General features: G+C 46.3%; 3 protein-coding genes across 8 annotated transcripts in view; 2 read left to right on the top strand and 1 right to left on the bottom strand.

Annotated features, from left to right (window-relative positions):
• Positions 1-50: 50 nt before the first annotated feature.
• Positions 51-3,705, top strand: alg11 (ALG11 alpha-1,2-mannosyltransferase). The gene is made up of 5 exons (XM_051428245.1): positions 51-347; positions 1,055-1,276; positions 1,394-1,765; positions 2,123-2,688; positions 2,778-3,705. The coding sequence occupies exons 1-5, from the start codon at positions 301-303 to the stop codon at positions 3,059-3,061; spliced, it is 1,491 nt and encodes a 496-aa protein (XP_051284205.1). The 5' UTR covers positions 51-300; the 3' UTR covers positions 3,062-3,705.
• A 1,290-nt stretch (positions 3,706-4,995) lies between these two features.
• Positions 4,996-7,093, top strand: spp2 (secreted phosphoprotein 2). Its single transcript, XM_051428278.1, has 6 exons — positions 4,996-5,162; positions 5,243-5,370; positions 5,500-5,622; positions 6,337-6,444; positions 6,655-6,703; positions 6,934-7,093. Exons 1-6 carry the CDS (start codon positions 5,111-5,113, stop codon positions 7,041-7,043), a joined length of 570 nt encoding a protein of 189 aa, XP_051284238.1. The 5' UTR covers positions 4,996-5,110; the 3' UTR covers positions 7,044-7,093.
• Positions 7,094-10,848: 3,755 nt separating this feature from the next.
• raph1b (Ras association (RalGDS/AF-6) and pleckstrin homology domains 1b) overlaps positions 10,849-20,789 on the bottom strand; it is a 40,228-nt gene continuing 30,287 nt past the window's right edge. For 4 of the 6 annotated variants that reach the window (XM_051428217.1, XM_051428222.1, XM_051428219.1 and 1 more), the window contains 10 exons: positions 17,768-17,845; positions 16,226-16,385; positions 15,726-15,847; positions 15,315-15,380; positions 14,600-14,743; positions 13,725-13,835; positions 13,128-13,226; positions 12,886-13,006; positions 12,226-12,362; positions 10,849-12,126 (listed from right to left, as the gene is read on the bottom strand). In XM_051428217.1, the coding sequence (XP_051284177.1) occupies positions 10,933-12,126; positions 12,226-12,362; positions 12,886-13,006; positions 13,128-13,226; positions 13,725-13,835; positions 14,600-14,743; positions 15,315-15,380; positions 15,726-15,847; positions 16,226-16,385; positions 17,768-17,845 (2,232 nt within the window). In that variant the 3' untranslated portion in view covers positions 10,849-10,932. The remainder of the gene's footprint in view (positions 12,127-12,225; positions 12,363-12,885; positions 13,007-13,127; positions 13,227-13,724; positions 13,836-14,599; positions 14,744-15,314; positions 15,381-15,725; positions 15,848-16,225; positions 16,386-17,767; positions 17,846-20,789) is intronic. The other 2 variants (XM_051428220.1, XM_051428223.1) reach the window with 1 other exon arrangement.

Genomic DNA, 20,789 nt, shown 5'->3' with positions numbered 1-20,789 from the left:
ACATTACTTTTTTGGAAAGACGAGGGCATAGATCAGCCATAATGCCTGACAGGGAGCAGGTTAGTATACTGCTGGTGCTATATTTCCAGCAAAGTCAGCTAAAATAGTTCTATAATTAACACACGTCTGAATTCATGTGAGCTTTAGTGTGACTTTCAGCACAAGCCAGACAGCTCGGTGGAGTAACACCTCCCCGCCGGCAGGTGGCGCCAAATAAAAACAACTCCCAGCTGGGGAACAGAGGAGGAAACTTGAAAGCAGCTCGAAAGGTGATGTGTTGTTAAAATTTCTCTTGGCAAGATGTCGGGCCACGATCAGCTGGTTCTCTGTTTGTGTGAATTAACGAGGTAAGATATGTTTCAAACCAAGTGTTTTGTTTTTTAAAACGGATACAATGTTTGTAATCCATGTTCAACGGAAGTAGCGTGTTTCATTGTGTTGTACATTAGCTGCTGCTTGTAACAGAGCTACGACTCTAACATGTAACACTAGTTAAGGTTAGTTTATAGCTAGCTAACGTTAGGTTTATTAGCTGGTTGTGGTCTTTAGGTAAACACAACATTAATGTGTTTGTTTACAGTCACTACCTCTAACGTTACGATGAAGAACACGCTCTTTACTATATAACCCATTTATAGGCATCTGTCTGTCTGTATATTAAAGGCTGTATGTTGTGAGCTAATATTCCTTTAAACCTGAGTTTATGTCGACTTTATTTATTATTATTATTATTATTATTATTATTATTATTATTCCTGTAGTACTCCTCCAGCTAAAGGTTGGCCTTTAATCATTTTTAAATGCATGTCAGGGTCACATTTGTGATCAGTGAAGTGTTTGTCTTTGATTGTGACTCTTGAACAACCTCTCTGAAGTCTTGTATAAGCATCACTTTGTTTTCTTTGGATTTCTCTTTTATTTTGTGGGTTAATTCTACTTCCTTTTATACATTCTCTCCCTTTTGCCTGTACCTTTTCTGTAAAATCCCTCTGTCACTTTAGTGCCGTATAAAGATCATGTGTTTCCTGTAACAAACTGTGTCTGTGGGTTTCAGGCTGCTGTGGAAGTTGCTGCTTCCTCTGGTGGTTCTGTGCGTGCTGCTGATCGCTGTCCTGGTCCTGCTGGTGCTGGCGGTGCGTCTGTGGCTTCAGAGCAGCAGGAACGCTCGGCGGGCGAGGGACGGCCGCCCCACTGTGGCCTTCTTCCACCCCTACTGCAACGCTGGCGGTGGGGGAGAGAGGGTGCTCTGGTGTGCTATCAGGGCTCTGCAGAACAGGTGAAAGACTTTATATGACAGTATGTGGCTAGCTAGCTGCAAAATAAGCAGAATCAGAACATCAAAATGCATCCTGCTTATGCAAACTCTTTCTTAACTCAACCCACATCTGCACAGGTACATGGACATCAACTTTGTGGTGTACACTGGGGACCTGGGTGTGACGGGCCAGCAGATTCTGGATGGGGCGCGGCGTCGCTTCAACATCGTGCTCCCCCGGCCGGTTCAGTTTGTGTTCCTGAGGCACCGGCTGCTCGTGGAGCCCGGCCTGTTTCCTCACTTCACCCTGCTGGGACAGAGTGTGGGCTCCATCTTCCTGGGATGGGAGGCGCTGACCGAGTTCGTCCCAGACCTTTACATCGACTCCATGGGCTACGCCTTCACTCTGCCCCTGTTCCGCTACTTGGGAGGCTGCAGCGTGGGGAGTTACGTCCACTACCCCACCATCAGCACTGACATGCTGTCTGTGGTGAGAGAGAGGAACCCCAGGTAATCACTGCGTGTCTTTACCAAAGAAAATAGTCTCATATGGCTGAGAATTATGTTGCAGTTTTCTTTATATAGTCTTATCATAAGCATTTCTCAAAATACTACATTCAATTAGAAACTATTCCCTGCATGAACCAACAGAAGACAACCGAAAAGGTGACCAGAAGTAACTGTAGCACTGTAGTTCTTTCTAAGGGTGTGTACTGAATGTCAAGCTCTGTCTTCCCCGGGAGGCTGTAGGGAATACGGGACTTTCTTGCTCCTCCATTTTAGAAGTTGAATGACTGGTCATAGAATCCATAACTAAAACCTGCTGCTTTCTAACCCCTCGGATAACCCTGACTGTTAATGTCCCAGGTTCAACAACCCAGACTACGTCTCCAACAGTCTGTTCCTGAGTGCCTTCAAGGTGGTCTACTACTGCCTGTTCGCCCTGCTCTACGGCATGGCCGGCTCCTGCAGCGACCTCATCATGGTCAACTCCTCCTGGACCCTCGATCACATCCTGTCACTGTGGCGCGCCCCGAACCGCACCAGCGTGGTCTACCCGCCCTGCGACGTCGGCGCGTTCCTGGACGTCCCGCTGGAGGAGGACGGGGACAGGAAGTGCCACTCAATCGTTTCCATCGGGCAGTTCAGGCCGGAGAAGGACCACCGGCTGCAGATCAGAGCTTTTAAGAAGGTGTTAGACAGGAGGAGGGAGGGCGCGGGGGGCCGGGAGGCGCTGAAGCTGGTCCTGATCGGCGGATGCAGGAACCAGCAGGACGAAGATAGGGTGCTCATGTTGAGGGGGCTGTGCCAGGAGCTGGGTGTGGCCGACAGGGTGGAGTTTAAACTGAATATACCCTTCGAGGAGCTGAAGAGAGAGATGGGGGAAGCCACCATCGGACTGCATACCATGTGGAACGAACACTTCGGAATAGGTAATTTATCTCTCTGAAGTCAGGTTTAGACTTTTAGACTTTTCTGATGGTGTTAAAAGTGCATCTTCACTCCTCTTTCCTCCCTCTAGGTATTGTGGAGTGTATGGCGGCAGGGAAGGTCATTCTGGCGCATAAATCCGGCGGCCCCAAGCTTGACATCGTGGTCCCTTTCGAGGGAGGCCAGACAGGTTTCCTGGCTGACGACGAGGACAGTTACGCGGAGGCCATAGACAGGATCCTGGCGCTGCCGCCCGCCAGCCGGCTGCAGATCAGACGCAACGCACGTCAGTCGGTGGCTCGCTTCTCAGATCAGGAGTTTGAAGCCTGCTTCATCGCCGCCATGGAGCCTCTGATGGGAACGCTTGAACGATGAGAAAAGAGACTCATTCTTTGTGTGTGTGTGTGTGTGTGTGTGTAGGTTACGTGGCTATTTTACACTTTGAGCACCTTTACTTTGTTGCACTTAGGGCTGCGTTTACACTGTAGATCTGGTCACTAAATGGGATCATTTCTGATGCAGTAACATCACTCACATGCTCACACAGAGCTGCTGAGATTGTGAATTTAGTTGGGAGCTCGCCACTCAAGGTGGAGTGGACTTGGATTTGCCCTGAAAGCAGAAAAGAGACATTGGAAACTATCTGCATTACTTTTACTGAATGGCCAAATTTCACTTTCGTGTTTTTAAGGGGAAATCAGGTACTTTACCTTGTAGTAGTGGATCCAGCTGCAGGAACGTGTGTAGTTCTCTTCAACTTGTATTTGTCAAATACTAGATTACCCTGTGAGATGACATTTGAAGCTCTTTTTTTTTACAGGACACATTCCTTTGTCAGTAGTGTCAGTTTAATTAATTAAAAAGAGATGTACTGTATGTAATACGGTGGTAACAGGACTCAAGATATTAAACAGAAACATATTTATTGTTTACAAAAACTAGAATTCTCTTCATGCACCAAATGTGAAGTATTTTTGATATTGATGCTGAATGTAATAAACACATGATGAGAGAGTTAATGTTGCGTTGAGAAATTGCTGTACTGCTAAATAAACTCTATTAGAGGAAGTTACACCCAACAACTGTTTGATTTGGCCGACAGTAGCAGAGGATTGCTGATGTTGAAATGAGCTGCAGCAGATAGAGTCCAGAGGAAGGAGACCAAAAAGAGCTTCACAGAGCCGGGACAAAGACCAACACCGCTTCATGGAAAAAAACGATTTGTCATACTTCATGGAAGTCCGTTTGTTGTCGTTATCTGCTCATTTTAAACAGGATTATTTGCAGACAGCGGTAGAGGGAACAGTTACAATTTACCTCTCATTCACCCATTCACACACCGATGGCAGAGAGCTACCAATGCAATTTGGGATTCAGTGGCCAGGATTGAGCTCCAGACTACTTGTGATGTCACAAATCATGCTCGTAGGCCCCGCCCCTTAAAATCTGATTTTCAGTAAACTCAGAGAAACTTTCTGCTCTCAGCAGATGAATGTGGAAACATCCTTCTAGTGTCAAACTCTGCACAAACATCATTCAAACAGCACACTGTAGGAACGAGCAGGGAACTGATTTCTGAGTGGAGGGGGGGCTTTAATAATAGAAAAGATTAGCATTAAAATTTGACTCTACGTGTTCATAAAAATTCTAACAACCAAATCTGGTCTAAGAATGGCAGTTAGAAATGACAGATAATTTATGCTTTAGCTCCATTAACAGATGTGTTACCAGAATCTATTTGGGTCTCTCATCAACTCAGACTGATAGAGAAATGCTGTCTGACCAACAAAACCCAACTCAAACTATAGAAGAAGAAAAGCAGCAAATATTCACATTTGAGCTGAAACCAGTGAGTGCTTGGTATTTTTTGTTTAAAAGCAACATAAAAGATAAACTGACTATCAAAATTACTGCAGATTTAGTTTGTGTGAGTTGACTAATTGTCATTTTAAACACTAATGATGATAATACATCGGCCAAAACATTGGCTTTATAGTAACTCAGTGTTAAGTGATAAGACTTCTGATGTATAAAAAAGTGGAAAATCTGAAATTAATTTTTATTTTCTGTGCACACTGTATTTATATTGATTTAAACTAATCAAAATCACTTATGTAAAGCCCTAATGTGTCTTAAGAAGCAGCTACATTAATTGAATTTAACTCATGAACAACAGTCAGATTTAAGATCTTGTCTGAATCTGATCGTGTGCACATTTAATTCAGCACATCAGCCTGGGATCAATAGAGCTGGACAAAGGTTAACAGCTATTGCGTGAAGGAAACAAGGCAGACAGCCGGGGGAGGGGTTTTTAGAGGTTATGGAGGGTAAGAGGCGGCGCATAGGGGTATCAGGACAAAAGCTGAACATATTTATAGGGAGGTAAACGAAGGAGTGAGGTACTTTGGTTTGGTGCTAGTCAAGATGAAGTCCTACATGCTTCTCTTGGCCCTGCTGCAGTCTCTGGGATGCTCAGGTAAGTGGTTCTCTGCACTAAGGAGACACAGTAAGTGTAGTCGCTGACTCTTTGTACATCTCTGTCCTCTGACCTTACAGGAATCCCGCTGTACAACTCTGAGCTGGAGTCCCTGGCAGACAGGGGTCTTGGAGCATCGCTGGCAGAGGTCAACTCTGTGTACGCCGTCAGCCTTCTTTACCGGGTGACTCGAGGCTCTGTCACAAGGGTGAGTCTGCACATTAGGATATAATAACGTGCTGGTGTTTTATGTTTGTGGAGTAATAGCTGCAGTGTAGCAGTAGAACAGGGTGTGTGGTATTTGTGGGATTCTGACAAACATTCACATGTATGACAGGTTATTCCAATGGGCCTGAACACCGTTGACCTGCTGATGACATTTGGCATTAAAGAGACGCAGTGTGCAAAGTCTTCCGGGAGCGACCCCCTGACATGCGCCTTCAGACCTGGTTTCTTTGTGGTGAGAAACTTAAAGCCCCCCTCCCTCAAAAATCAGTATTTCTCTCTTTGAATGATGTATGTGCAGAGTTTGACAGGAGAAGGAGGATTTCACATTCATCTGCTGAAAGTGGAAAGTTTCTCTGTGCTCATTGAAAATCAGATTTTAAGGGGCGGGGCCTACGAGCATGATTTGTGACATCACAATCCTGGTCCAGTACGTAACTACAAGTGATGAATTTTTAATGAGGTACAAGGAGTAGATGCCTTTATAAGGATTCTAATGTTGAAATTATAATTTTTGACTATTTGTATACACGTCTTAACACATCTGGAGATCTTTAATGTTGCCAGAGGTTAAAAATAACCTGAATTACATCTTATTATGGTTTTATTCTGTTTAGTTTTATGCTACAGGGTTGTTGTATAACGCAGAATACAACAAAAAGTAAAACCCTTAGAGAACACTGTGCTCATTTAAAGTATCTGTATTCAGTTGCTTGGAGACAGTGAAGGCCTGATATCTCAGTTCTGGGTAGGACACATGTTGACACACTGATGCAGCCCACTGTTTGCATTGGCACAGATTTACTGGAACAGTGTGTGTGTTGATCAAATCTGCCATGATGCATCAGGGACAGTGATCCTAATAAGACTAACAAATACTGAGAGATATTTGCATTATACAGACTATTAAAAACACCATCCTTTTCTCGTTTGGCCTCCGTCACCTCAGCCATCCTTCGCCTGCTTCAGTCGGGTCCGAATGTCGGCCACCTCGACCCAGTTGGTTTCTCTCAGATGCGGCAACGACGGGAGCTCCAGCTCAGAGTCCAGTGAGGAGGTGAGGACGCTGAGGGGAGGGATGATGGGGGAGAATAGCAGTACTGTCAGTTTCTTTCTAATTTCCCAAGCTATTTTTCCATTTTAAGTGACAGCTAATTATATTGGCTTCAAAAAGGGAAAAATTATATCAGGCTTTCCTATCAACCTAAACAACAATATAATGGGATACATAGTGCATGTGAATAATGTCAAAGCTTTGATTCCACAGATGTTCTCAAGAGGGAGACACCAGTTCCATATCCCGACTTTAAACAGAGGTAAACACGTTTTAACTTGTGATGGTCGAGTGCAATCCGTAACTGAAGGTTTTAACTGAAATAAAATTGTGTCTCAATCATTATTAAATGTATTTTTATTTAAAAAGAATAAAGATGATACTGAAGGTTTTCGAATATCCATAGGGCCTGCCCTCAGTATTTCAGTATGCATTCACCAGAGTGACATTCAGTGCATGTTAACTGACCAGAGCCCCACCATCTTCCAACAGTCCCAGCTCCTCCTGCAACTTCCCCACCCGTCCAGAATGATCGCTCCCTCCACAGTCAGACAGTGGAGGTCCGGCCCAGAGGGGACACTTTCAACAACTACCTGGTGTGAAAGTTCAGCTCATCAGACGACACCATTAAAAAAAACTAATTTGCACATGGTTTTTGTCTTTTTGTCCCTTTTTTTTTTTAAATGATATCTTATTGGTTAGATTTACAGCCAATCAGTGAACCTCATGAGGAGACACTTTCTACCCAGTTCAGGGTTCAATCCCCATCATTTAAATGATCCTATTCGTCCTGAATGCAATGTTACTTTAAGCAGTAGTAGTAAGGGATAAGACCACTAGAGGGAGTGAGAGGTTCACCAACAAAACAAACACTGTAACCATTTTAATCATGTGTACTGACTGATGCATTGCATTAAATAAAGATCTTCCCAGCAACACATGCCCCACATTACTTCAACAAAAGAGGACTCTGAGACAGATTGACGTCTGGTTTGAACATTTATATTGTGATTTTCAGTTTAAATGCAAGAGGACACGTTTACTCTATCTGCAACCATTTTTCTTCATTTCACTCGGCCCCACATGTTCACATCAGCACATCAATAACTTACATACTGTACTGTAGCAAACATCCTGTCGAGGACAATGATATTCAGTTATAAGAAATGGCACGCTGCCTTCAAGTGGCAATCAAAACCGCTGCAGCTGAGTGGGATGTTAAAACAGGGCTATACCATCTTCAGGATTAGCTCTCTGAAACCATTTATGCCGCACACACTTAAACACTGCAATTTAAAACCAGTTTGAAATGGTCTGAAATATGTATGATATGTCATCCTGGCACACGCGGACAAGATGAGATTGAGTTCCTTGAAGGACAGTGCTAGCACCCTAAAAACAAAAGGCATTGCTGCTGGAAATTAAAACCCTTCATGACCCCCCCGGTAGGTACAAAAATCAAGAGAAAGGGTTGAAGCAGTAATGGCACCATGAAAGAAACCAGATAGACACACAAAGCAACATTCAGTCTAATGCCAGTCAGATGATTTCTGTTATTGACTACATGATTTAATGGTCTGTACATTAACCGGGCACATTTTTCGACCAGGTCACCTTGTGTGGATAAGATGAGCACACTCCACACGAGACCGAGTCTAATCTGTACATTCTACTTCCTGATTTGTGACAACCGTGTGACTTGAGAAGGCGGCGAAGGGTAACCGAGTAGCAGCTGCAAACTGTACAGACACAAACTGAAGGATAAGGTCCAAAATCAAGCAGGGAACTCGCACAGTCCACGAAGATACACCATCACAGGCCTCCCTCTCCATTTTACAGTCCATTAAATAAAAAACAATGTTTTTTTTTTTTTTTTCCAGTTGCACAGTCCAGACTCTGCTGAACCTTTGGAAGAAATCTCCTTTCTGCTTTGACCTCTATGCAAGACTTTGGGAATAAGGCTTCCTTCTAGTGGTGAAACAGTCTAGAAATGTTTGAGACTTTTTGAGTGTACTTTTATTACTGAATCACTGCCTTCATGTGTGTAATTCATAATGTTTTCAAATATTCCCATATACATTCCATTGTGCCCTAATGTTTTGTTCCTCTCTAGACTTTGTTGACCAGCTATTAAAAGACAGACTTACAAAAAAAAAAAATCCTTCCATTTATCGATCATTAAATAATTTTATATAAAAGCAAACCTAACCATCCCCGCTCCGCGAAGGCCTTCCCTAACGGTTAACTACTTCACCACCTTATTTTCGTACATACATGCATGTGCACAATGCATGTATGCATATTCAGTTTCTCTCTCTCGCTCATGCGCACACACCAGAACAGATGTTTTACAGCTTGTTCTCACATGAGATCCATGCAGTACCAAAGCAGAAAGATCCTGATGTGGTGTGGTGTTTTTTTGTTTCGTTTTTTTGTCTCCAGTACGTGGCACAAACTTATGGCAGAGAAGCGGATACATGGTTCGGCTCAGACCTGGATCCAGTAATATTTGCACGATTCTTATTAGTGTTTCTTTCAATCTGCTTGGCGTACCAGACGGGTGGGGTTTACCATACAGGGCGACACGATATCTTCCAGAGAGTTTAGACAATCGCAGAATCTTCTCTGTGATCTCAAACTTACCTGCTCCAGTCTTCATTGTCCCAATATTGTAAACCCCACAGATCCAGGATACCAAGCATGTTAAAAAAAAATGCTATAATTAGCAAACACTAATTGATCATGGTCTGGTTTGGGTTTCAGTATTTACACAGTCATCCATTTATCATTGTGATCCCAAGAGGATAGAAGGAATTCAGGACTTCCCCATTTCACTAATGAATGTTCACTTCCATAAATTCTCTCATTGTCTATTCATCCGTATTGTGTCCTGATCTCCAAGTTCAACACTCTCCGGTAAGTTTGGTGCCGTCCCCCCGTTTGGGCGGTGCAGGCGGGGGTCCTCGTCGCAGCGTTGCATAGCCTGAGATGTTTCCGGACATGTAGCCGCCGTTTCCTCCGTTGCTTTGCTTTCCTTGGTCCAGGAGCAGCTCAGGGGGCGGCGGAGGCAGCGCCATGTCGTCCATAGTTCCCACAGGGTCCAACTTGCCCGTGAGGCCGGCCGAGTTGAGAGAACCTTGGCGACCCACTGACTTTCGCTTCAGTGTCCGGTTGAGATCCTCCAGGAAATTGGGCTGGCCTGAGCTGCCCTTTGGGGAGGTGGGTGGAGGCGGTGACAGCGGAGGGGGTTCTGGGGTGTTGTTACTACGCCGCCCGAGTGTGGGTGGAGGAGTCTTTTTCAGAGAGCTCTTCCCCCATGATGAGTTGCTGACGAGGGATAAAGGCGGAGGAGGAGGGGGTGCCTGGGGCTGAGGGTTGACCACGGCTACCCTGGGCGGTCCTCCACTATTGGCGTCACTACCGGGAGGTGGAGGAGGAGGGAAGAGCTCAGAGGCCGGGGGAGGAGGTGGGAAGTAGGCGCACTCAGGTGGTGGGGATGGGAAGTCGCCACTGGATTGCTTTACCTGGCTCACTTTAGCCTGGAGTGCCAAGGGCAGGTTGGCCAGGTTGAGCTTGCCTGGTTTCGGGGGAGCAGGGGGTCCAGTTGAGGGGTCTTTGGAAGGGGATCCAGTGGAAGAGGAGGTGGGACACGCGGAGGAAGGAGAGGTGTTCTGGGGAGCGAACTTGCTAAGCAAGTTCTTCCTGGATTCCTCATAGGAAGCGTTGAACTTGATGCTGGAGTTCCTCTGCGGGGTGGGAGGAGGTTTCTTGCCTACAAAAGAGCCAGAGGGTGACCTCCTCGTTGGGGAGCCCAGGTTTCCAGGAGGGAGGGGAGGGGGAGGTGGAGTCGGGCCTGTTACAGGGGCTGGGGGAGGTGGAGGAGGTGGTGGAGGTGGCGGAGGGGCAGGGAAGCCAGCGTTGTTGTCTGGAGGAGGAGGAGGGAACTCTGGAGACTGCAGCTGTTGGCCTCCCCCAGGCTGCCATTTTGGTTTGGTCTTGACTGCAGGTGGAGACAGGGGGGCTTTGGGACTCTCTGTGTGATAGGCTGCTTGGGATGAAGCTCCTGGAAACTGACTTGCCAGCTGTTTCACCAAAGACATTGTCGGAGGGCCTCCTGAGGGCGTTTGCTTAGACAGGCTGTGCTGCTTGGGCAGAGTCGGAGGGGGATGGCTGGAGGTGTGGCCCGCCTGGAGGCTGAACTGCTTCTTGAGGGGCGCAGGTGGAGGAGGGGGTGGAGGTGGTGGCGGGTTCGAGCCACCTAAGGTAGCAGGAGGTGGCGCAGGAGGGAACGGGGAGACAGGTGACGTGGGTTTGGGCGCGGTATGAGGGACAAAGCCTGGGGTGAAGGTCTTGGGTGGCGCTGGTGGCGGCGCAGGAGGAGGTGGGAACTGGGATGGCACTGGGAACTGCTGGGGAGGAGGAGGAGGTGGTGGTGGAGGTGGAGGTGGAGGGGGTGGGGGTGGTGGAGCCGGGGCAGGTGGCGGGGACTCTTCAAGGCCTCCATTTGGACAGAGGAGGTCGCGTGGCGGGCTGGGAAACCTTTCCTTCAGCACCTGCTTCAGCCCGTTGGGGTAAATGGGCTGACTCAAGCTCATGGGAGCCAGTGCAGCAGGGTGTGGCGGGGGAGGAGGGGGGAGGAAATGTTACTCCATTGGTGTGTGGAGCACATAGAGGTGCTGGGGGAGGAGGAATGAAGGAGGGCGGGGCAGCGGGGCTGGGAGGGCCCAGCTTCAACACAGCCATGGCTGACCCAGGGGTTGGCATGGATGGTGGAGGGGGAGGAGGAGGGGGAGGCGGGACATTAGTCCTTGCAGCAATGTGATTGACATTGGGTTTGGCCTGAGCTGGAGGCGGTGTTGGAACTGGGGGCAAAACTTGCTGAGCTGTCGCATGGAGGTGAATGGGCAGCTTGTGGTGATTGGCAGCCTGGGAGGCCTTCTGGTTCTGCAGCCTGGTGATCGTGCTGTACTTGTACATGGTGGGAGCCGGCGAGTGGTGCGACACCATCTGAACTGGGGGTGGGGGGGGAGGGGGAGGCGGCGGCGGCGGCGGAGGAGGCGGGGGTGGAGCAGCAACCTGTTGCTGCGGTGGGGGGATGTGGTTGTAGTTGCCGATGGTCTGCGGCAGTTGCTGCTGTTGAGGGGACTGTGGCGTTTGCGGAGGGCGCTGAGGCAACTGGAGTGGTGGTGGTGGGGCCTGTTGAGGAGACTGAGGCTGGGGAGGCAGGTGATGGTGTTGCAGCTGGGTCGGTGTCTGGGGGTGCATTGATGGGTGCTGGGTTGGTGTCTGGGGATGCATTGATGGGTGCTGGGTTGGTGGCTGGGGATGCATTGATGGGTGCTGGGTCGGTGTCTGGGGGTGCATTGATGGGTGCTGAGGCTGCGGTGGATGCTGGGGCTGATGCTGGGGCTGATGCTGGGGCTGGGGCTGGGGCTGGGGCTGGGGCTGGGGCTGCGGAGGCAGCTGCGGCTGATGCTGCGGAGGCAGCTGCGGCTGATGCTGAGGGTGTGGCTGATGCTGCGGAGGCAACTGCAGGGGTGGCTGCGGCTGATGCTGCGGAGGCGGCTGCGGCTGATGCTGCGGAGGCGGCGTCAGGGCAGGATGATCCACTGAATGCTGGCTGTGATGCCGGTGACTGTGGGAAGCATGCGGCAGCGTGGCCCCTCTGGATGCCTCCATTCTCATCTGCTAACACGAGACAAGTAAATTATATATTCATTAACAAATTTATTTTTTTTTTAAATCCACATAACAAGCCCTGTTTTATCTGAAAGAAAGCCATACCTTGGTGCTCTCCTCGATCTGGGTACCTCTCTTCCAGGCCTCAGAAAAAATGGAGCTCACCACACTCTGGGACCGGCCATGAGAAGAGCCTGTGTCCACCCCACTGTCTGAATGGCCTGAATGATTAGACTGGGACTCTAGAAACGCACACAAATGACAGTAAGACTTTGTAAGAGAAGTGTAAATTCAGTACAATTAAAGTATTATGTTTGCTAAGTATTAAAAAATGATTAAAGCATAAAAGTTCTACATTTCACAAAGGGCTTGGTAAAGACCCCATTATTAGACCTGGAATTGTGAAAACTGGACTCTACTTCAAACACATATCCTATAGCAGTAAAGTTTCCAAGAGAAAATTACCCTGGTGATGTCATGGTGATCATAGTGATTATCTTAGTTTGGGTTTGAAGACTACAAATTGGAGCCCGCATTTCAAACTTGGACAATTCAAAGATGCTACCGATTTGCATTCAGGGAAATGTATGACCTAATGTTTTTGGAACTTGATCCATACTAATAACTTTTTTAATGACCTTCTCAAAAGCCTCCCAACTTACTGGGATCATATCCCTTTTTTTAAATGTTTAAATGTCAGTGATCTAGATGGCCTATTTGAAATCTATTATTCTGATGCTGGGCCTGTTTAGATAATGAACTCACCAGGTATGCTGGCAGAACTGGAGCCTGATCGGATGCTGGAGGTCGAGAGAGACGACCAATCGTAAGCCGCCTCAGTCCTCTTCATGGCCTCCTGGTAGTTCACATATAGCTGCTTCCCATACTATACACACAGACAAAGTGGAAAACCACAATAACAAAGGATTAATTAACATAGTTTCCCTTAGTAGTGTTACTATTTTTTGGTTGTTTTGCAGACTTTATCAAACCAGGTTTAGACGCACCTTGGCGATGCGAATTCCGTTCACCCATTGGTGCAGAGTCCTGACATCATCACAGCAGAGATACTTGATGTACTGCGACTTCTTCTGGATTTGTGGATGCTGCAAAAAAAAGGAGTAAATATGTATTTTGCCATCCACCAATGCCTCACATATCCACTGAAGAATGACAAAATGTTTCTTCATTATGAAAGAATGACATACTCTGGCCATTGATTAGACAGTTTTCACATAATATACAGAGTGAAAACAATTTATCCACTTATTAAATAGCAGTCAAATCAAATTAAACAGTGTGAACAGTTTGGAAGCATTTTGCGGAGTGCTTTAATAAAAACACTTCTAATGGAAGACTAATTGCAGTAAATGCATTGGGGATGCTTGTGTGCGAGAGAAGCTCGAATACATCTCTAGGGACCATCAGAATAATTTCACATGTTCACACCTCTATTTTAAATCTATACACAGGGCGAGAAATTCACTCTCTGTCAGTGTCTGTGTTAACACATGTGTTGCTGTGAATACATTTGCATAAGATTTGATCAGAACATGTGTCAGACTGTCTCCACGCGGTGGAAGATAGAAGGGAGAGGGCTTCACCTTCAGGGCCAGGCAGTAGTCAGTGGGAGCCTTGTATTTGCTGCGGTAGTCCTGGCCGTAGTACACGTTAACATGGTCCAACTGGAGGAAGCACACCAGATCTCTAGATGCCTGCAGAGAGGGAGGCAAGAGGAGGATGGATTGACTTTAAAAAGCAGTATTCAGGGTGGAGTTTCTGCGCTGTCCATGATGCTAGAATAACTTGAGGCACTGAGACTTTCCTACAGGTACATGTAACATTTTGGTAACAGTTTGGACCGACTAGATGTATAAATATATGCATGGAAAAAGTCGAAATTGCATATTAATGATATTAAGTATTTTTGGGGCACATGCTGTTTTTGTGCTTGAGTGAAGTTGCTCTAAACAAGCTTTAAATAATTATGCTGAGTCTCACTGTAGTCCAAGTCTTGTATGTATGTTTTAAGGGTGATTACACAGATCTAAATTAAATACACAATGCTTTATTCAATGCCTGAGCTGGTACTGTATTATTGTATTATTGTCAACCTACTTTTCGGCTCACACAAAATTTAAATAAGGCATCAAAATGATACAGTGTTGGGAAGGCAGCTACTGAATGCTGATGTTGTGTCACAGAAGACACAGTGCAAAGAGCGTTGGAGGATGATAGTGCTAAAAATAGAGCACATGTGCGCACAAAAAAAAAAAGGGGAAAAAAAGAAAAAAAAAAGCATGTGCTGTATCTGTTGTGTTCAAAGTGATCCGGCACTAAACAGGAAATGCCACAGAGCAGACTGTGTGAATCTGGTTCTCATAACCCCAACCCACATTTCTGTTCCCCGTCTTCATTTTTGCCTGAGTAGCGTGACTGCGTGCCTAAAGCAAACCAACCAATCTCAAGTCTCACTGACCTTGGCTTTCCCTTTGGGGACGTAGTAGATCCCTGAAGCTCTGAGGAGGAAGTAGCGCTTCTTCCACGACTTCTTCCCATCCTCCTTCAGCCACAGGACACCCTCGATCTCTGGCACCGACACCGAGCCACCACAGAAACACTCCTGATGGATACACACACGCACATACATCGATGTCCAAGTTTATCTTGTGAGTCCTGATCCGTAGTAGTCGTGAGTCAGTTTTTTATCATATTAAGACAACCTCATCATTTTAGTCAAACTTGTTCACATAAATAAGAGTTTATCTTTTCATCTGATGAAAAAAACCTAATTGAAGAGCTACCTAGAGCTGTAACCATTAGTCAATTGATCAAATGATTTTATCAACCAAAAAAACTCAGTAAATCAGTTAATTGAGCAAATGATCGACAGATTAATTGCTAATGAAAATAATCCTTGGTTGCAGGCCTAGTCCTGACTGTGTTCATTGTGTGCTCCCGGTGCAGTCCCATATTTTTCTGTTGTCAAACTACATTTCAGTCTCGTCTTTTTTGGTCAACAATACTGCATGTTGTTATAGTGTTTAATGACGTCAGTGCCGTCTCGTCCTGGTTTCGTCTTAGTCGTGGGGAAAAAAAAGGTTGTTGACCAACAGATTTAGTCGAAATTCCCACTAATGATAGGTAGGAATGATAGGAGTCAGTCAGTAGTTTGTGGTTGTACGTAATCTCACCTCTAATAAAGCTTCTTTATTCCTGTCAGCCATTTCGGATGTCTCCTTCCGCCCCAACAAGTAGTTCTGGAGACGATTGAGAGGAACAGTGAAGTTAACGGAGGATGGAGAGAAGCAGAAGAGCAAAGTGTAAAGTCGCCGGCTCACCTCGTTTTATGTTAAATAAATTATTCACCTTTACTCGCTTTAGAGCTTTGACCTACTTCCAACTCTCCTACACCAACACTCTCCCTTGTTCGCTCTCTGGGCTGTGCAGCCACTGAGCATGCATAAACAATGTGTTTGTGTGTATAGCATATGCTTTCAGCATTTACACGCTGAATGCAGAGAGGCTACAGAGGGTATTGAGAAGATGATGATCTGTCCTCAGCCCTAATGCACGTGTGGGTTGAAGTGGAAACGAACAGTCACCTGAGGATTCTTGAAAAGAGCGTATTTCTCGATGCGTTCGATGAACATAAGCTTGTTGTGGCTGTCCCGGGTCCAGTTTAATAGGTTTTCCACCAAGTTCTCATGATCCTCAAAAATACGCTCTAAGAGAGAGAGCCGAGAGAGAGAGAGAGAAAGGGAGAGAAGAGGGAGTAATGAAGATAAGATGCAAAATAGGCAGTTTTTCTTTGCTGACCTGCAAATGTGCACTTAATTTCCTCCCTCCAGGGATTTCTGTTTTTTTTTGGGTGTGGCAGAACCTTTAACTGTAAGCCTGACAATTAGCCTGAAGTCACAAACAGTGACTATTCTTAGACCACAGATAATTATAATACAGGATATGTTTGTCACCTAAATCGTTTACATTGCCCCCCCAGCTCTGTGCATTCCGCCCCCATCCATGTGCCACCAGCGCAGATTAAAGCAAGCTATAAACAGTGTTTATTTGACTCAGGTGCGGTGGAAACTGTCTGCGCGCTCACCCATCTGTAGCTCATTGATGGTTTCCACTAGAGACCAGTCCGGGCTGTAACCACAGTGCGACTTATCCAGCAGGCTGTCTAGCACCTGCCTGACTGTCTGCCGCTCGTCCACCATCATGGTCTTGGAGCTCTCGTCCGACATGTGGACCCTGATCACCAGCTGAGAAAGAGGAGAAGAAAGGAGAGTTTATTTGAAGATCAGCTTGTTGTTTAAGCTAATGCTAAAAGTTAGAGAATATAATCCATATGTATGCACTTAAGTATAAATTATTATGTTAAATGATTTAAGCAAATGTCAACATTTTAAGCACGTGAGGCATGTTTCAAAAACGTCAACCTATTTATGGGGTTGCTACCGTCACAATGCCGCATATACACTGAAAATCCAATAATCTGGCCAAAGTATTTCATCCATAGGCAACCAAAAGACCCCCATAACAAGCTAGCTTAAACTAATCTGGATGAGACAAACGCACACATGCCAAATCCAGCCTTGCACAATCGCATCCCACACAAGACTTGTCCTGGTGTGAAACCAAATAAAGCCCTCAATTCCTTGACCTCCTGTTTTCCCCCCCTCACTGGGACCCTGACAGCCAATCAGTGAGTGGGTACAGTTGATTGAACAGAGACTTTGACCAATGAGAAAGCTGGGGGAGCTGTGAGACTAAGACATGGGGAGTCTGACCTACATTTCTCTGAGGAGAGACCCCTAAAACCCCCTAGTCTGGCAGAAAAACCCCTCCAACAAAAACAAGTTAAATCAAACCAAATACCCCACTGCTTCAAGAGATAAGTTTCTAAACCTTTCCACCAAATGCAATCAAACTGCCTCAATGTCATGAATGCAAGATAGTGTCCATGTAGACTGCTGACAATGACGGCACTCATAATTTAGCACATCGCAGCGTTCTGCTACGCCGGCCGAGATTTTATGTTCCGGTTGTACCAGCACTCTTTATCTCCTCATATTGTATTCACTTGGCAGAGTGAAGTCCAGCCCTGTCTGTTGAAACACTATTGGCTCTCAACTATTCATTGCATGTAAGAAAGGCCACCATTCTGTTGCTCTCATTCACAGAGACAGTTTATTCACTGGCTGAAAACACTGGTAAAAAATGGCCTGCCTGTAGAGTCCCACGCCGACTTCCCAATGGAGACAAGCACACGCCATGGCTTTCAATGGAGCACGGAGCATGGAGCACCAGTTGTCCACCGAAAAATCAGCACTGGTTGGAGTCGGATGGGGTAAATGAGATGTTTCGTGTAGAACATGTCTGCATTGTCTCGCAGCGCTCGTTTTCTGAAGCCTCTTTTCTGATTTCCTTGCTCCCTCCCCAGCAGATACACACATAATCAAACACTGCAATGACCTATTTTCTCAGCGCTTTGCAGCCTCGCTGTGAATGAAGTTCACAAAGAAATGCAGTGCGTGGTGAATGTGACGAGACAGCGATTATTACGTGAGTCAGAATGGTCTTTTAGAAAGGAAATGGAGACAGTGAGTGAGATGTGTGTACACAGGAAAGAGGTAGTCCTTACCTTTTTGACCTGTGCCTCCTTGATTTTCTCCAGGGCGACTCGGATCTTCTCTGCCTTCAATTTGGCAGCTTGCTCCTCCTAGATGAGCACACAGGAGCATGGTTATCATTCACACAATAACAGAACCACACACACAAGAAAAACCTAAAGGGGTTTTTGATTTCAGAGCCTTGCCTCATTCTTTTCACCCGTGTCTTTCATTATTCTCTGGCAGGAATAAGACATCATGCACACACACACACACACACACAAGTTCATTAAATAGTAAGCAGCCTTCTAAACCATTTAAACGCACAAGCCTCTGACATGGTGGCGCATGGTGTCGTGCAAAAACCGAATCCTATTTTTCCATGCTTTTATGTTGCCTACCTGCCCCCTCCAACAAGACGCCATCACCTCCATTCTGCAGGTTGTGTACGCGTCCACGTGCGCAAGTGGGTGTGTTTTATCACTTGTGTGTGAATATGCGATCAGAGACAAATAAGCACCGAGATGCTCAACCCCGGCTATTGTGACATCGACCCGGTGTACCCTCAAATATGGCGCTCCATTTGCCGTCTATGGTTCCATATTGGATTCGTATGGAGCTGCAGCCGTTTTTTTTCCCCTTTGATCTCGCTATACAGCAGAGGGGGAAACAATAGTAGAAGATCCCCAAAGGGCGAGAGGCTGCGGATGAGTGTGGGATCAGATCAGAAAAGCCTCTGTGCCCTCCAACTCAAAGATACAAGGATCTCCTGCAAAGATCATCGAGGGCAAAAATGAAATAAATATCCAGGTTCGTCCATAATGGATGAATCAAAAAAAGGCAAACACAGTGCCTCTTTGAGTTGTCTTTACATTGCCAGAAGAAGAAACAAAAATGTTTGTCCGCTTGCCACCCTTCACAGCAAGCTACCGGCGTATAAAAAGTTATTCCCTCAGTGGGTGAAATTTAGCCGAGCATCCACATCCTCCGGCGGTCAGACGACAGCGGATAAGCTACCCGAAATCTTGTGACAGCGCAGGTTCACTGACAAGCAGACATGTGCGCCCGAGACGAGCACAACTTGACTAAAACCCTAAGTGAGACAGTGGGGATGCCCCTCCCCCCTCTACCCTACCACCCTCTCTTCCTGCTCCCCCCCCCTCCTTCTCCATCACCCTTTTCCTCTCCTCCTCCTCTCTCTCTTTATATATCAGATGCAGGGGTTTGGGAGCGTGCCCAATCGATGGGAGTATAATCCCCACAAAAATAGTAGAATGAGGGGTCCGCCAACCAGCGAGCCCCCACTACAAGACCCTCTTCCCTTTAGCCAATCAGGACGATTGAGGGGGGAGCGTGACCGACGCCTCCGGAGCTAAACTACAGTGACAACGACGGAGAGTGGAATTTGGGTGAATGAGAGGCTGAGGTGCTGAATATTGGAAGTCGTGTGTGTCTACACGGGCATGTGCGTTTAAAGAGAGGGGGCTGAGGGGTTTTAACAACCGCTACCCAAGCCTCTTATCTCAAGAACCGACCCCCCCCCCACCTCTTCTCCTTGACCCAGACTACCTTTTCCACATGACCGGCAACAGGGCACATGCACATTAATGCAATGAAGCCAACACTCTGTTTGGCCAACACATAGTGGCAGGCTTTTAGTGTGTGTGTGTGTGTGTGTGTGTATTAAGAAACACAGCGAGGGAGGTCACAGGGGTTGCTGCAGATTATCGTCCAGAGTCAATCCGCGTCACACTGTAGGTTTAGCCCTGCAATTGTCAGCGTAGCCCCTTCCCATATCCTCTCTCCCCTCCATTATTCCCTCTCCACATGACACCTACACCCTGCTTTTTATTAGACACTAGTCTGATTCCTATTCCGCAGCCGTTTTCCCTTCCAGTTTCATACTCAGCCACACCAGAGCCAATTTTAAAAGGCTCTTCTGCCTAGCCTGGGAAAAAAAAAAAAAATCTTGGCACCCTCTCCCTTTGATGTCTTCCCACTCTCTCTCTCTCTCTTTCTCTCTCTCTCTCTCTCTTTTCTCACTTGATCCCAAACATCCCGCGCTCATTCAGTATTCTGATTTTCGTGAGCGAGGAGAGCGGCTCCCTCTCTTCCCATCCTCTGGTGAAAAGAGTAACACTAACATAAACTCCCTCGCAGACTCCGTACGCCGCGGGCAGTCCATCCTCTCCTCTCCTTTTTAAAAGCACTCAAATGCACTCTGCATACACGGACAATCGATACCTAGTAATAGCCTTAAAACACTGAATTAATTCCCTTGTTTTTTAATACAAAGAGAGAAATAAAAAAGAAAAAGAAACTGCCGCTCTAAGATTTTGGCTGTAAAAACTCGAGGGCAGACGAACTGTGTGGAGAATAGTGTGAGAGTCAGCCAGCTTCACTGTTGGCATCCATTACATTCAAATAAAAGGAGATAACTGGAAGGGTTTTGGCAATTCAATGCCGATTACCTCAAAAGGGGATTTCTCTGTTAATTTGACATGAATAGCACAAAGCGGTCTTTTGTTTTCAATTCTTTAAAAAGTCCTGGAAATAATTAAAACCATTCTCCAGAAGAAGAACCCTTATACTGTCGACTATTAGTATAATTTGTGCTTTGTTTCATACTCAGCAAATGCTCTTGGGTTGTTAAATCTCAATAGGATGCAAGAAACTCTGGCATGCACCTCTCTTCTCCTGCATTGCGACTGCACTACGTGTCGTGTAGCGACGGTAGGATAAATCACAATCAACGGCAACTTTAAAAACACAAATGTCCCCACATCTGATCGGCATAAGCGCTTGCACGAGAGCCAACGGCTGCAATCAATACATCTGCTGGGAAACCTGACTGCCGCCCAGAGGTTTACAGTATAGCAGCGTTGAGAAAGTTTGGAACTTTAGGAGGAGCAACACATGACGGATAAACAGATGTGAAAGATACTGTATATTCAAGAGCGGAGAACAGAGGGTTCACATTCCAAATGATTCTGGTCAAACTTCACTTTTCAGGCACTCGTCCACCAGATCTTTGTCCATATACATTTAATGCAA

This window comes from Dicentrarchus labrax, unplaced genomic scaffold (genome assembly GCF_905237075.1).
Source record: "Dicentrarchus labrax unplaced genomic scaffold, dlabrax2021, whole genome shotgun sequence".
Classification (NCBI taxonomy): Eukaryota; Metazoa; Chordata; class Actinopteri; family Moronidae; genus Dicentrarchus; species Dicentrarchus labrax.
The sequence above is the reverse complement of the archived record's forward strand: the minus strand, read 5'-3'. Positions and strand labels throughout refer to the sequence as shown.

Excerpts from the sequence above, each read along its gene's own strand:
- alg11 (XM_051428245.1), top strand. The coding sequence starts at position 301 with ATGTCGGGCCACGATCAGCTGGTTCTCTGTTTGTGTGAATTAACGAG. Across the intron at positions 1,277-1,393 it reads ATCAGGGCTCTGCAGAACAG|GTACATGGACATCAACTTTG; the intron begins GTGAAAGACTTT and ends ACATCTGCACAG. Across the intron at positions 2,689-2,777 it reads GAACGAACACTTCGGAATAG|GTATTGTGGAGTGTATGGCG; the intron begins GTAATTTATCTC and ends TCCTCCCTCTAG.
- spp2 (XM_051428278.1), top strand. The coding sequence starts at position 5,111 with ATGAAGTCCTACATGCTTCTCTTGGCCCTGCTGCAGTCTCTGGGATGC. Across the intron at positions 5,163-5,242 it reads GCAGTCTCTGGGATGCTCAG|GAATCCCGCTGTACAACTCT; the intron begins GTAAGTGGTTCT and ends CTGACCTTACAG. Across the intron at positions 5,623-6,336 it reads TCAGACCTGGTTTCTTTGTG|CCATCCTTCGCCTGCTTCAG; the intron begins GTGAGAAACTTA and ends CCGTCACCTCAG.